Here is a 16598-nt window from a genome sequence, read left to right on the forward strand (position 1 = left end):
TGACTTTTTGGAATGTCAAAAGTCCGCAAGAGCACGATCAACGGCCTGACATATCCAGAATTATCCCGGTTTTCCAGAATGAGAAAGTCAAACGTGATGACGTGATGCATGAAAAGCCCCTAGAGCCGTGCACGCAGGAGGAGACTCGCGCTTGACTGTCATTTACGGAGCAGAAAACCTGACTGGACCCATTACATTTTCAAAGAGACATAGTTGCAGTGTAAATGTTTTGTTTTATCTTGCGAGAGGTCACAGCAGTCAAAACCAAGTTTATTTTGATAAGGTTGTGAGTTGGAAAGAGTTTTAGTCCCGGGAGTCCCGTCGTGTTTGGGCTTAAATATACGAGGACGCTCCAGCAGTGCCATTTTTTTACTTAAGCTATCTCTTCATGTTTTATGTTTTAATAGTTTCTTCTTTTATTTTACTATTTTTTCATTTGCTGGAGACTTTCTAACGGGATTTAGACGCTAGCTAGTCTGTAAACTAGCCGAGTCCAGTGAAAATGGGTTTACACCCGTTGGAGTTCAGTGAGTGTTACCTGGACAGTCCTGGTTTTAGAGAGAAAATCAAAGCTCACGAAGCCGAACTTGACAAAACCAGCAGATTTATCAAGGAACTGTATAAAGATGGAAAGAATCTCATCAATGCCACAAAACGTAAGTGTCAATTTATGTCTGTCACTTTGTTTCAAAATGGCAAAATGTTTATTATAACTTTCACGTGTGGGAATTTGTGGGATAAATGAAGACAACGTTTGCAATTTAGCCTGAAAGGTTATCAACGTGTAGTATAAATATAATATGTGAAGTGTGATATATTAAATCATCAACCCATAACAGACCAGCCGGCTTTTTTATGTCAAGGTCATCATGCAATTCATAATAATTCCACTGCTGCCTTGAGGAGTTTATAAAGGTTTGAAAACTGCTGTGGAATGCACACCCTGAGAAACAATATTTGGTGTAGTGTGTGCATAGAGAAAATGGGTTTGCGTGGCGTTACAGTTGCTGACCTACTATGATCCGTTGGTTTATGATCTACATGCATAACGAGCTGAGCTAATCTACAGTAAGTGCAAACAAGCTGGGTTTTGGTCTGTTTGCTTTGATTTGTACCTTTCATGTGCATTTAAGTTATTTGAACAGCGAAATGAAAATACAAAGTCGTTTTAGTTTGGCATAAAACAACGTCCTGGTCAGACGTCAGCAGTTATACATCTTCATTTGTGGCTTAACACCTTAGCCATGTGACCTTCCCTTTCAGATCCGTCTGTAAAGGCTTCTGTAAACATTTCATGCACTTTCCCATGTATGCATTTTTGAGCTTTTTTCTTGGAGATTGAAACAAGGAAAGACATGTCAGCTAAAAATAAAGATTGCGTATTACTACACATGCCTTCGGTGTTCAGACCTTTTTTGGACTTAAATTACTAAGATCTGCTGTCTTGAGTCTTATCTTTAAAATAAGCACTTGCTCTGATACTAGTTGACCATTTTTGGGGCAACTGGGTTGACCAAAAGCAATGCAGGGCTCCAGACAAAAAAATCTATTAAGGAGCCATTTTTTAAGAGCCACATAACATGAACTTAAATCTTTAAATCACATACTTGTAGTTATCCTGTTGTGTGTACATCTTCCCTCTCATATGTTTTGCTCACATAAAGTTTTTACAAGTTGTTTTTCTTCATAAGCAAGGCTATACAGAATCTGCAGACTTTTCGTTCATTCTGCGCTAAAATTTTGGAAACATCTGCAGAATTTCATGGAATAGTTTTAAATGCGTTTACATTTGTAGAAAAATATAAATAAGTGTAAATGTGTTCAAATAGTCTTAAAGTGCTGCCTGTCTATGCATTTAAATGAATTCAGAGTACTAATTTGGTCTGGTGTATTCAGAGTTTAATCAGTTTTAGCATCAATCAATAACAAAGGTTCTGCCTCTTTTTAAATAAGCAGAACCTTTGTTATTGATTGATGCTAAAACGGATTAAACTCTGAATACACCAGACCAAATGAGTATTCTGAATTCATTTGAACCAGCAGAAAATGTGTATGTCAAGACCATATTTATATATTGTATATACTCTATGAAAAGTACAGGTACATCTCATAAAAATTAGAATATCGTGAAAAAGGTCAATATTTTTTGTCACTCATTTCAGAAAGTGAAACCAATATATTATATAGATTCATTACACACAGAGTGAAATATTTCAAGACTTTATTTCTTGAAATTTTGATGCTTATGGCTTACGGATAATGAAAACCCAAAATTCAGTGTCTCAGAAAATTAGAACATTACATAAGATCGATAAAAAAAAGGATATTTTAAACCGAAATGTCAGGCTTCTGAAAAGTATGTTCATTTCTATGCAGTCAATACTTGGTTGGGCCTCCTTTTGCATGAATTACTGCATCAATGCGGCGTGGCATGGAGTCAATCAGCGTGTGGCACTGCTCAGGTGTAATGGAAGCCCAGGTTGCTTTGATAGCGGCCTTCAGGGGCCCATTTCAGAAAGGAGGTTTAGTGAAAACTCTGAGTATATTAACCCTGAAATGAGGGAAACTCTGGGTTTTCCGTTTCAGAATGTGAGGTATGTCAAACCCGAGAAAGCGGGGTAACTCAAGCCCGTTTCTAAAGGATAGGTAACTTATACTCGGAGTCAGTAACCATAGTAACTTACTCTGTGAACCTAACCTGGTCGGGAGCAGGTTTTCTTTGGTAAACCCAGAGTTTCATTCCATCTCCGCCCCCTTTTTAAGCGCAAGTGGTGTAATTCATTCATTCATTAATACAGTCATTCATGGCACACATTTTGATCACACAGAGACCATCAGTGACTTATATGTCATATGTGCTTTGATAGAGGATTCATGAAGAGGCTGCATCAATTCATTGGAATGTACTTTGATTTCAGGAGAGCAATTTAGGACCAGAGTGGAATCTTGTCATTTCCCTGTGCATTTTTATTAAAACTACCGTTTTTCTTTACAGTGAATTAGATATATCAAAATATATCTCATCCATCCTTACATCAATAACATCAGCCACCGTACGTGTAATACATCAGAGCATAATTTTCTATGGATGATGAGAAATTACTTAATAAAGTATATAAATAAAGTGCATGAATTAATAAATACAGACATACATGCAGAAATGAAGCGATAAAGGTAATAAACAGGTAATTTTGACGTGCAGCCAATCCAACTGAAATCTTTTCAGAGCAAGGTTCGAACCGGCGATCAGTCTTAATTTTGCACGAGAGTCTGACACCCTACAGGTGTCCTATACTCCATGACGACTCATTTCCGTAACTAGAGGACTCATGGCGAGTGAGAACATACAATTTTTTTTATTATTTCTGTTTTATTTCTGTTGTTTCATTCTTTTAATGATTAATTTGTTTGTTTATTGGTACATTTATCAATTTTTAATTTAAACTTAAGTCATTTTCAGGACATTAGTAAATCCACTGTATGCAGAGCAGAAAGTGTGTCTCACTCTCAAGTGCTTTCTGCCGCCATGTTGCTTTTTTTGGTGCCGTTGCCATGGTGAATCGGAATATCGGAGCTCCATTGACGATGGCTTTTTATAGTCGTGGTGCACGCGCTTAACCCAGGGTAAGCCTACCCAGAGTAAATTGAACTAAATCAAGTCAGCTGTTCTGAAACCAAAAACTCAAAGTTTCTAATTTCTAAGTAAACCAACTCTGAGTTCAAGGTTTAACCTAGAGTTGGTTGAACCTCCTTATTGAAACGGGCCCCTAGTCATCTGCATTGTTGGGTCTGGTGTCTCTCATCTTCCTCTTGACAATACCCCATAGATTCTCTGGGGTTCAGGTCAAGCGGGTTTGCTGGTCAATTAGGGCTGCACGGTATATTGAAAAATTATCGTTATCTCGATAATAGTATATGCGATATCCATATCGCAGAGTTGCGATAAATTAAATTTGTTTCATGTGTCAATCATTTGTGTGTTGCATGCTTAGATTGTCCAAATTGGACCAATCAGAAGGGGCATTACTATCTTTATACCCGCCAAGTAGGTGCTATTATACTATTGGCTAGATCGCGGGCCCAAAGGTGAACCTAGCGGCTCAAAGCAGAGAGCGGAAAATAAAATATGGCAGGAATAGAGACGAGCGGGGAAAATAACAGCGACGAACTTGTGCCTAAAAAGAACGGTACGTTACGTCTGAAATATGGCAATAATTTGCAGGGCTCGACATTAACGCTTGTCCGGGACAAGTAAATGTTTTGTATGGGCAAGTGAGAGAGAATTTTTACTTGCCCGACCGGACAAGTAACTTGAAAAAAAGAACAGTGCGACATATATGTAGAATAATAAGAAGATGTGCATTAGACAGAGCTGCGTGTTTGTCGTGGTTGTGCTTGTTTGTGTGTGACAGTAATCAATGGCACACCGCACTGAGTCCATGCGGACGCGGAATCCTGTTATTTAAATGTCATCTGGTTGTTCTGCGTGTCTGAGTGAATTGTGTGCACAGTTTAACATACAACACGATTGATAGTCTAGGATTTATCTGCGCTGCACTGTATGAGGATATGAACACATGAACTTCACCTCCAGAGTTGCTCTGACAGTTTATTTTACGAGCGTTTTAGTGTTTGAGTGAAGTTATCTGCAAACAAGCGTCTTCCCAAAGACCCGTCAAAATAAAAGTCCCGTCAATATAAAAGTCCTGTTAAATTGAACACTCAGACAAAAAATACTGTAGTGTACTATTGAAAATTGAAGTGCCCTTGTAGTAAATTGATAAACACTGTATACTATAGTAAAGTTAAAAAACAATATAGTAGGAATTTTACTGCAGTTTACTATAGTAAATACTATAGTATACTACAGTAATTTATGTGGACAAATATACCACTATTGTATAGTAAAAAAGAAAAAAAGCAGAATTTAGAAATATTAAAACAAATTTAGGTAATCTAAAAATTATATGGCCCTGATTTATCCATCTGTATGTAACATTAATGTCTTTTGTCAGTTACATCAGAAGAATATACACTCACCTAAAGGATTATTAGGAACACCATACTAATACGGTGTTTGACCCCCTTTCGCCTTCAGAACTGCCTTAATTCTACGTGGCATTGATTCAACAAGGTGCTGAAAGCATTCTTTAGAAATGTTGTCCCATATTGATAGGATAGCATCTTGCAGTTGATGGAGATTTGTGGGATGCACATCCAGGGCACGAAGCTCCCGTTCCACCACATCCCAAAGATGTTCTATCGGGTTGAGATCTGGTGACTGTGGGGGCCATTCTAGTACAGTGAACTCATTGTCATGTTCAAGAAACCAATTTGAAATGATTCGAGCTTTGTGACATGGTGCATTATCCTGCTGGAAGTAGCCATTAGAGGATGGGTACATGGTGGTCATAAAGGGATGGACATGGTCAGAAACAATGCTCAGGTAGGCCGTGGCATTTAAACGATGCCCAATTGGCACTAAGGGGCCTAAAGTGTGCCAAGAAAACATCCCCCACACCATTACACCACCACCACCAGCCTGCACAGTGGTAACAAGGCATGATGGATCCATGTTCTCATTCTGTTTACGCCAAATTCTGACTCTACCATTTGAATGTCTCAACAGAAATCGAGACTCATCAGACCAGGCAACATTTTTCCAGTCTTCAACTGTCCAATTTTGGTGAGCTCGTGCAAATTGTAGCCTCTTTTTCCTATTTGTAGTGGAGATGAGTGGTACCCGGTGGGGTCTTCTGCTGTTGTAGCCCATCTGCCTCAAGGTTGTGCGTGTTGTGGCTTCACAAATGCTTTGCTGCATACCTCGGTTGTAACGAGTGGTTATTTCAGTCAAAGTTGCTCTTCTATCAGCTTGAATCAGTCGGCCCATTCTCCTCTGACCTCTAGCATCAACAAGGCATTTTCGCCCACAGGACTGCCGCATACTGGATGTTTTTCCCTTTTCACACCATTCTTTGTAAACCCTAGAAATGGTTGTGCGTGAAAATCCCAGTAACTGAGCAGATTGTGAAATACTCAGACCGGCCCGTCTGGCACCAACAACCATGCCACGCTCAAAATTGCTTAAATCACCTTTCTTTCCCATTCTGACATTCAGTTTGGAGTTCAGGAGATTGTCTTGACCAGGACCACACCCCTAAATGCATTGAAGCAACTGCCATGTGATTGGTTGATTAGATAATTGCATTAATGAGAAATTGAACAGGTGTTCCTAATAATCCTTTAGGTGAGTGTATATTACCTGTTTATTTCAGTATGATAATTACATAATCAATAAATAAAAAAATAGCATTTCTCTAGGAAATGTTATATCGCAAGAAATATCGTTATCAACAACACAATCGCATATTTTCTCAATATTGTGCAGCCCTATGGCCAATCAAGCACAGTACCACCATGGTCATTGAACCAGCTTTTGGTACCTTTGGCAGTGTGGGCAGGTGCCAAGTCCTGCTGGAAAATGAAATCAGCATCTCCAAAAAAGGGTGTCAGCAGCAGGAAGCATGAAGTGCTCAAAAATTTCCTGGTAGATGGCTGCATTGACTGTGGACTTCAGAAAACACAGAGATTGAGAAACGGCCATCATGCATGCACTGGGACATATTAACAGGAAACGGAAGTGGCCGTTGTAGCCTAGACAACATTGTGGCCATTAACTGTCACACACATCAAAATACAGCTCTTCTTTCCATTTAAAGGTGCAGTGAACTGGCCGTTTTTATGGTTTTATACTATTGTCTGATGTCTACTTATGACGTTCGCGTGGTTTTTATATTCGAAAACATCAAAATCAATAAGTAATAGGCTATTTTCTACCCTGGTTTTGAGGCCGGCTGGAGAAACGCTCGGTTTTTAAGGGCGGGCCGCATAGAAGACTTGGAAGTAAGCGCCCACTGCTATGATTGGATAGCAGCTTGCGTAGTTGACTTAGTTGGAGCCTTCTGTGAATTTGGTTAGACACGTAACGTTACGTAATGTGATTTTACTCAAATTTACAGACTTATTTCCTGGATGTGATGGCAAGGCTTTGCGTATAGTTTGTATAGCCTATAGTTGTATGGTGGTTTAGTGATATATGACCGTTGATATTCTTCTGTGGAGGTGGTGTTCAACCTATCTATGACAGGTGCATTCCAGGACCTGCCGTTCGCTGAGCCTCGTGTCAATAACAGTTGTTATTTCAGTAAAAACGGCATTTTCAGGTCTGACACTTACAGGATGTTCGCTTGAATACAATTCCCTCTTATATAACAAAAGCTCGGGTTAAAATTGTGGTCCTAGTTCACTTCACTTAAGTATTTATTCATTTATTGTGTCATATGTAATGTTAACTCTATAGTTATATTTGTTAATGCAGCAGAGCGTCACTAAACGCATCAGTTATTTGATTTTATTAATGCAGTAGAGCGTCACTAAACTCCGCCTACTCGCGGTGAGTTGTGGGTAATATTAGCCGTTAGTGTGTATCATTCTGCACTTCGAATTTCTATCGGAAGACCATCCGGGAATCTTTGGAATACTCTTTTCAACATACCACTTCGATTTGGGTCATACTAATTCTATTTGTGAATACTATTTAGGACGGATAGTATGCGAATTGGGACGCAGCATTAGTTCTTCCTCAGGCTCATTAAAATCCGTCAAAGCAAACAGCGCATCCTAGTACAGTGATTCCCACAGGATTTTGAGAGACAATGTCGTTGGTGACGTCACACTAATTATCATATTTATGACGTCATCATGTTGTGTTTGTGTTTGGTCTAGTTTTGGCACTTGAAATCCGTTTCGCTTCTACTCTCTGATCACGTTATATTGTATTTTAACACAACTGAATGCTACTTTCACTTATTACATGGCTCATTTGAGGGCTTGATTCTGATTGGCCAGTCGCGACATTTCAAGGGTTGTTATTTTCAAATAACAACCTCTCAAAACTAATAACACCCTGTAACCCGGATGCTGCAAATCATTTTGAGAGGGGCAGTTTAATATTACACAAAAATTAATTATAAATATGTCTTTTAATAACATATATGACATTATATTTACAAATGATTAAACCAATTTGCCTGTTCGTGACGTTTGAACGTCGTTTCTTACTTTAAAACCGAAACTAAACTGCTTTTCCTCGCGGAAGGTCTGCATTCGGTAAAAATGAGCTAATAAAATATTTCAAATTCCAGTTTTTTTTTTTCTCATGTGGCAAGTAGTCGTGTAATAAGCGGGGTAATGTACAAGCAGTAGGCTGTTATCGTGAAATAAGCCACTTCAGTGTGATACAAGACACTCCGGTGTCCTGATCACACTGTCAGGGCTTATTTCTGCTATAACAACTGGCTGCCTGTACATTATCCCTTACATATTATCTGTTCTGTTGTCAGACATAAAACAAGTATAAAATGGTGACTAAACACGACCCGATAACATCTTGTGTTTAATCCAACCAGCTGTTACTTTAATTGCTGCTAAAATCCTGATTTATAAACGGGACAGCGACAAAACATTTACATTGAAGAGCGGATATGTGAGGTGATTTTGGCTGTATAACTATAATATTCGTTTTAGCCATGTCATATGACCCCTTTAAAAATTATTAATTTTTCCTAATTTTGAACCCTTTGCCAACATAATCAAAGGATTTTATATGGAATGTATGATTTATGCTTGCATGGCAAACAGTTTTTAGCTTTAATGGGTTTCAATGAGGACATTTTTGTCCAAATGGATCTGAGTGTAACAATTGTATGTACCTAGTTTAAAAAACATTTATGAAAGAAAAATAGAACAAAATATTAAAATTCCGATTAAAATAAACACCTTTTGCAAAATGTGTGATGTTTGCATTAACACAGCCAAAACGACAAAGAAAACAAAACTGAAATGGACAAAAATGTCCAAAATAGCGCACAAGGGTTAAAAGTCATACACAAAGACTCATCCCAAATAAAGGGAAAATGGCACCATTTTTATTACTCCCTTTGCCAAGTGAGATCCAAATGTCTGCATTATGATACAACATGACCAATTGCCCTCGAGAGTTACCACCAGCTCTGCCCTAAGTAAATGGGGCACATGGATGCGATTGGCTTTTGTGTTGCCTGTATCTGCTTTTGGACTTATCATAGACGTGGCACCTGATGACTTGGAGTTTAGGAAAAATCTTTACTGTTTTACTGTAGAATGAATGTCACCTACATCTTGAAAGGTGTGAGGGTGAGTAAACTAACAGCAAATATCCAGGTGAACTAATGCTTTAACACTACAACACCACTAAAGCCCTTTAAACATTGCAGGGCTCCAGACGGCGCCTAAAACGCTCGCATTTGCAACCAAAAATATTAATTTGCGAGTGATATTTTTGCAGAGATCACAACTGACGACCATCCAAATTTACTCATTTTTAGGGATGCACGATAAATTATCGGCCATATTGGTATTGGCCGATAAATTGTCATTTTTAATGTTATCGGTATCGGACGATAATAAAATTTATGCCGATATATTAAAGCAGATAAATCTTAAATAATTTCCTCTGGTTAAACTACTTCATTTGCACGGTGCTCGCAGTTAAAATACAGTACAGTACTGTCTTTCTGTCGTGATCATTCACTTACTGCTATTATCAAAACATTGCTGATGTAGGTACAGTATGTAGATATCTGAGGAGAAGAATGGCAGAAAATTGCCAAATGCAGATGTGTAAAGTTTGTCACATCATACCCAAAGCGATTTGAGTCTGTAAAGGTGCTTTAACCATCTTCTGAGTTAAGAGTATGAATACTTATGCAATGTACTTATTTAATTTTTTTATAAATTTGCAAAGCTGTCACAAATCTGTTTTTTGTTTTATTGTGCATGGAGTGTAGATTAATGTAAAAAAGTATAATTTAAAGTAGTTTAAGATAAAGCAGCAGCATAACAAAATGTGAATAAAATGAAGGGGGATGAATACTTTTGCAAAGCGCACTGTATATATTTTGCAAACAAGTCAATAAGGTCAATAATAAATGACCATACTGGTGGATATCTAAATGTTTTACTTCAACTGTGGAATCGAAACTGGGAATCTATAAGAATCGAAATCGATAAGCAGAATCGGAATCTATAAAATTAAAAGCTATTCCCAACCCTACCAAGAACTGCTTTTTGGAGTCAGTCAAAGAACCAAGGACTATGGTTTCAGCAGAAAATCTTCCTTACTGTTCTACTGAAGAAGCAACGTCACTTACATTACTTACTTTCCCCTTTTTTTTAGTCGTGTGTGGGCCGGGATGTATTAAGTGACTTCACTGCTTCCATAATAGATAATTTTGTAAATGTTCCTAATTAGGATGTGCAGGTTCAGTATATAAAAACCACACAACCTTTGCCCACGTAATAATAATAGCTTGGGTGGCTTAGTTTCCTTTAGCCTACTATAGCAGAAATGCCCTGGAGAGACCTCCAGCTTATAGGTTAATAGTCAACCCTTGTGTTTCTCTCTCAGGAAGGCATAAGCAAATAGTCTCTTTTGTATTTACAACTTTGTTGTCATGGTGTTTTATGCCTTTTTTATCTTGAAGTGCTGTCATGGAATAATTTGATGTTGGATTCAATTAGTGTCCATTACATGCTATGTAATTCCTAAAATCATTGTAATTGTGCACTTTGTGTACGTTTAAATTATAGGCCTAATGCTGGGTTCACACCAAACGCGAACAATCGTGTTCCACACTCTTTATTACTAGCGGGAAAAGTTAGTTATTTTCGTGTGAATGACGCGATCTGACAAATATTTTCAACCTTCGCGGAAGACGAGATTGACACATCATTCGCACCGCCTGCCACGAGTTCGCATCTATACGCGTCTTTGCATTGGCTTTGTATGTAATTTACTTGCACCAAACGTTTAAAGGGGCAATGAATTAAGACCTCAATTTTAACCCGAGCTTTTGTTGTATAAGAGGGAATCGTATTCAAGCGAACATCCTGTAAGTGTCAGAACTGAAAACGCCCTTGTTACTGAAATAACAACTGTTATTGACACCAGGCTCAGCGAACGCCAGGTCCTGAAAGCACCTAGCTATCATAGATAGGTTGAACACTGCCTCCACAGAAAAATATCAACGACTACTTCTCTAGCCCCAACCCACTGGTTCGCGAATGACTTCAGAAACACATGTAGTACACACTCCCGTGTAGACATGTGCCGATATTCGGTAATGCGATTAATTGCGGTAATGGATTAGCACGATGTTGTTATCGCGGGCACTTTCAAATACCGCAAAAAATGTATAGATCAACATTTTTATTTTTAGAACGTGAATTAGTTTATTTTTCATCAACCGGATAACAGTACACTACGTGTATGCTGCGGATGCATGCGCACTCTGATCTAAACAATCCTATTCCCCACGTGGAGAAGCCTACGTGTGTGTGTGCGCTGCTAAGCAAAAGACGCGTGCGCACTCTGATGTAAACAGCACCACATGGAGAGGAAGCATGGCGGAAGGAGGAACGCTGCCTATGATTCATCCCCCCTCTAAAAGGGTGAAGTCTGAGGTGTGGAAATATTTCGGGTTCCAAAAAAATGCAGAGGGAATGCTGGTTGAAGACGGTTTCCCTTTGTGTAAGACATGTGGACGGAGAGTGGCAACGAAACATGGGAACACGTTTAACATGTTCGCTCATCTCCGTGACAACCATCCGATTCAATTCAGGGATATAAAGGTAAGTTTGTGAAACTTTGTCTCATTTCTGTGTCAAATTCAACAATAAAAACTAGTTGAATGACAAGATGCCAAAGTAACACAAACTTCATTTGCATGTAGCTTGTTTCAGCGTAGTTTAAGATTTGGCTAGAGCTCCACTAGGCGAACATTAGCTATGTTAAAGTTTGCGTCATTTATTTTAACAACTAAAGTACAATAATCAGCTAAAAGTAAGCAGAGTAATTAAAATTTGACAGTGTGGCAGAATAATTATTTTCATTATATGTTGATGGAACACAATAAAGTCATACACTGTCACAAAGTGCGAGTGGATTTGCTGTTGATAAATGTTTAACTTGTTATAATAGTTAACACAGTGGCTTGGCTTGTTATTCAGACAATAATAATATGAATTGTAGTACTAGCATTGTACAGACAACGTAGTTAGACAGTAGTTAGTATGTGTCAAGAATGCCCATTTAAATAGACATGATAACATTTCAGTGTTATGTAGTAATATTTTTCCTCACCATTTCTTTATTTCTCTATTTACAGAGTAGCCATGCATCTAGCAGTGCTGGTTCATCTTCAGCTGAAGCCATTGTTCAGCCAACAGTAAAAGAGGCATTCCAGCGTCAGGCTTCATATGGACCCTCATCTCATCGGGCCAAAGAAATACATCATGCAATATCCTATTATATTGCTAAGGACATGATACCAATTCACACTGTAGCAAAACCAGGATTTCAGAAACTGATGAAGACTACAGTTCCACTTTACAAAATTCCTTCAGAGAAGTTTTTCTCAAAAACAGAATTACCCAAAATGTACAACAGTTTAAAAGAGGAAATTGGCAAGCGAATAGCCCGGGGGAAATGGTATGCAGCAACCACTGACCTGTGGACTAGCAGTGGAGGAAGCGGACATCCATACATCAGCTTCACCATCCACTACCTCTTAGACTGGAAACTTCAATCAAATTGCCTGGAAACAGTTCTTTCCAGAAGACCACACTGCTGACAATATCAGAGAATTTTTGGATAATATGTTGCAAGAGTGGGGCATCAACAAAGAGCATCTTGTCAGTGTTACAACTGATAATGCTACAAACATGAAAAAGGCCTTTGAGAGTGCCACCACCTTCCCCTGCTGCAAGTGGTTTGGATGTTTTGGCCACAACTTGAATCTGGCCATTTCTAAAGCTCTGAAAAATCAGAGGGTGGACACAGCTATCCGAGCTTGTCGACATTTGGTGCAGGGATTTTCAAGGAGTTGGAAGAGGAGAAGAGAGCTCAGAAATAAGCAAGAGGCCTTAAACATCCCTCAGAGGTCGCTCATCAATGATGTAGTCACTCGATGGGGATCGACTCAGAAAATGTTGCAGAGGTTTATTGAACAACAGCAGGCAGTCTGTGCTGTACTGGCAACTGAGAGAGGGGCATGGCATTTGATGCCAAAGGATGCAGATATTGCAGTCATTGAGCAAGTCTTAAAAATCCTAGAACCACTCAGTGCTTTCACTGATGCTTTGGCTTCAGAGAGCCGAGTAAACCTGTCAGCCCTGAAGCCGGTGTTAAGTCACATCATCTCAGACATTCTTGATGTGAAAAATGAAGACAGCGCCCTTACCAAAGACCTGAAGAGGTTAATGAAGTCAGATCTTGAGTCCAGGTACACTGATGATGCAAAGAAGGTGATGGACTTGATAAGCTTTGTTGATCCACGGTTTAAGGGAAGCTTTTCTGAAGATCTTGAGGCCACAGTCAACTTCTGCACTGAGGAAGCTTCAAAACTGACATTCCAAACAGTGAGCGAGGGACTTGCCCAGACAGAGCAAACCAGCACAGCCTCCCCCACCCCCACTTCTGAAAATCAGCGGCAAAGCTTGGCCACCCTTCTCAACAAAATCACCTCCACAAGGCAACAGAGGGCAGAGGAGGGTGAACACAGCAGCACCCTGAGCCTGAATTCCAAGATTGAAGCAGAGGTAAAAGTGTATATTTCTGTGCCAGTAATAAAATCAGAGACAGAGCCATTGCAGTGGTGGAGTCTGCATACTGAAGAGCTACCTCATCTAGCTGCAGTTGCACAGAAGTTTCTCTGCATACCCGCAACAAGTGTTCCTTCAGAGAGGGTATTTAGTGCCAGTGGACACATTCTCTCACCTCTCCGTGCAAAGCTCAAGCCAGAAAAAGTGAACATGCTCACATTTTTGCACTTTAATCTGGAGGACTAAAACATGACAGCACAGAAGGAATACCCGGAAGATAACAGGAATCGTTTGCAAATGTTTATTGTTGGCACTTTAAAGCTGTTCTTTTACTCTTAAGTATATTTATAAGCAGTTAACAATAGTTGTTCTTTTGCAGTTTGCACTTTATTCTGTTTTAATAAACTCACTTTATACATCACTACTGTGTGTTATTTTATTTATATTTATTTAAATTTTGAGGTTCTCTTTATTATTTAAAATGTTATCAAGAGGAAAACACTGAAGCTGGTTTATATTTTAAACCTGTATTTCTCATATATTTGTTTACTGTGATAATACCGTATATCGAGACAAAACCTTAATCAATTAATCGCAGCATGGAAATTTGATACCGGCACATGCCTACTCCCGTGTGATTTGTGATGATTGACAAACTGATAACCATAGCGACATTTTTCGGCTAAAGATTTGTTTTGTCCATCAGTTTAAACTAAACTGCTGATATGCGCAGTGTTGTGTTGTGTTTATGCTCGGAAGGCTACATAACACAGCGCTCTTTTGCTGTGTTGCCATGTTTGTTATTAATAAGCGCTTTTATGCTTGTTGTTTGGTCTTAGATCAAAAAGCCTCGGCACTTAGGTCTTAATAAATGGTCTGTTGCAGATTTTAAGAATCTTTGGTCTTATAAAATATATAAACAATTTGCATTTTAAGGTTTGTTTTTGTCTTGTCTTTATTTGCCTATTTTTCTGTGAAGATCTGGTAACCCTGTCTCGAGAGCGGCTAGCCCCGTGTCATATGTGCAAAAGTGAGGACTTCTTTCACTGTTATTTTTATTTAGAGCGACCAAGCAACAAACATGCAACATTGTGCAGCGCCTGGTTGTGGAAGAACACAGTCGCTTCCTTCGGATTCTGATATTAGGAATGCGTGGTTGAAGTTTATTTTTAAGTACGTTCCTGCTCACGTGGGTGAAACATTGAGCATTTGTTCGCGTCATTTCACCATGGATTCCTTTGTGAACAAGACGCTGGATTTTCGGAGAGACTAAAATTAAAAAGCAGTGCTGTGCTGTCAATATTGGATCCGACAGGAATGGTGCAGCAATCTTATGTGAGTAAAACATATTTGTACTATGCGTCACTATTGCTTTGTTAGAGATCGCTTGATATGTCCTGATAATGTGTAGCCTAACTTTATGTGTCTAACCAAATTCACAGTAGGCTCAAACTAAGTTTACTATGCAAACTGATCAACCAATCATAGCAGTGGGTGTTTACTTCCAAGTCTTCAATGCGGCACACCCATTAAAACCGAGTGTTTCTCCATCTGGCCTCAAAACCAGGGTAGAAAATAGCCTATTACTTATTGATTTTGATGTTTTGGAGTGTAAAAACCACGCGAACGTCATAAGTACACCTCAGACAACAGTATAAAATAATAAAAACGGCCAGTTCACCACCCCTTTAATTTGCGTTTGGTGTGAACTTAATTCGCGTTTGGTGTAATATTTCCCTGGCAAAACTTCTTACATGGCAATAAGTATACTTTACAGAGCTACTGTAGCATTTTGTCAGGCAATTTTTCCTTGCAATGACTGTGTTGCACATTAACATATACACAATCACTGGTTATCATTTCTGCTAATGCAGCAGCATGTTTGAACATTGGTAAGCTCTTATGGTTTACTTTAAAAAAATCTCTGCTGTAGGGTGTTGATACTTGGTAAATGGAAACAGTTAAAGCTCAACTGTATATTGATCTTTGACAGTTCTAAATAAACTCCAGTTTGCAGATTAGACAAAATACCACTAAAATGACCTCTTCTGCATGTTATAACCATAATAAGCAGTGTTTATTGTGGACAATAAAATACTGTAACAATAATTATGACATGACACTGAATATTAGGCATATTAAGCATGTACATCTCCCCATGTCAGCTTAGCTTTACATACATTGCATTAATTCACATATCTTTGAGAGATTTGACTGAGTAGATGTGTCTAGATCATTTCTTAAAGCAAAGTTTGTTAAAGGGGAGGTCTGATGGAATTTCACTTGTTTAAATTTAGAAGTATTTAGTGAGTAGTGTAGCACCTTGAGCACTTTGAGCATAAACAACCACTGCCAAAAACTCAATACGAGATTTAGTCGTTTATTACGTGTATTTGAAAAAGCAACACTTGTCAAACATCATCATTATAAATATACTTTATTATTAGAGGTGTCCTAGACTAAGGATTTACATAGTTGAATCAGAATTAGGGCTGCACGATAAATCACACGTCTCATTCAAAATCACAATTATCGATGTGCATATCGCGATTTTTAAAAGGCAGAACTGCGGTTATGTTTTCATGCGCAGCTTGTTTGTGAAGCACGGCTCTGTGATCAGAGGGAAATGCTGCTCGATCTGAAATCAGTGCGAGTTTGAGCCGCATATAACGTGCATTTGAAAAAGCAAGACGCATCAAGCATCATCATTATAAATATACTTTATTATCATGAAAATACCTGAGGCTTGAAAAACAGTGATAGAACGATCCCCAAAAGCATTTCACGGAAGCATTACGTGTGGTGCTGTACTTCTACTGTTTGGAGTGTATGTGGAGTTTCTGCACGAGAGCGCCCTCTGTCTTTCAGGTTCAGCAGCATTGAACCATACTTCACTG

General features: G+C 38.8%; 2 protein-coding genes across 3 annotated transcripts in view; both read left to right on the forward strand.

Annotated features, from left to right (window-relative positions):
* The first annotated feature begins 150 nt into the window (after nt 1-150).
* Nucleotides 151-16598, forward strand: part of arhgap10 (Rho GTPase activating protein 10) — a 97190-nt gene continuing 80742 nt past the window's right edge. Inside the window, exon 1 of one of the 2 annotated variants that reach the window (XM_057330583.1) lies at nt 151-656. In XM_057330583.1, coding sequence (XP_057186566.1) covers nt 503-656 — 154 coding nt within the window. In that variant the 5' untranslated portion in view covers nt 151-502. The remainder of the gene's footprint in view (nt 657-16598) is intronic. The other variant, XM_057330584.1, reaches the window with a different exon arrangement.
* On the forward strand, nt 11603-14121 carry LOC130552361 (E3 SUMO-protein ligase ZBED1). The gene is made up of 2 exons (XM_057330592.1): nt 11603-11730; nt 12267-14121. Exon 2 carries the CDS (start codon nt 12757-12759, stop codon nt 13945-13947), a length of 1191 nt encoding a protein of 396 aa, XP_057186575.1. The 5' UTR covers nt 11603-11730; nt 12267-12756; the 3' UTR covers nt 13948-14121.

This window comes from Triplophysa rosa, linkage group LG4 (genome assembly GCF_024868665.1).
Source record: "Triplophysa rosa linkage group LG4, Trosa_1v2, whole genome shotgun sequence".
Lineage (NCBI taxonomy): Eukaryota > Metazoa > Chordata > Actinopteri > Cypriniformes > Nemacheilidae > Triplophysa > Triplophysa rosa.

Bases quoted from the DNA above. Each gene is read 5' to 3' on its own strand.
- LOC130552361 (XM_057330592.1), top strand. From the start codon at position 12,757: ATGTTGCAAGAGTGGGGCATCAACAAAGAGCATCTTGTCAGTGTTACA.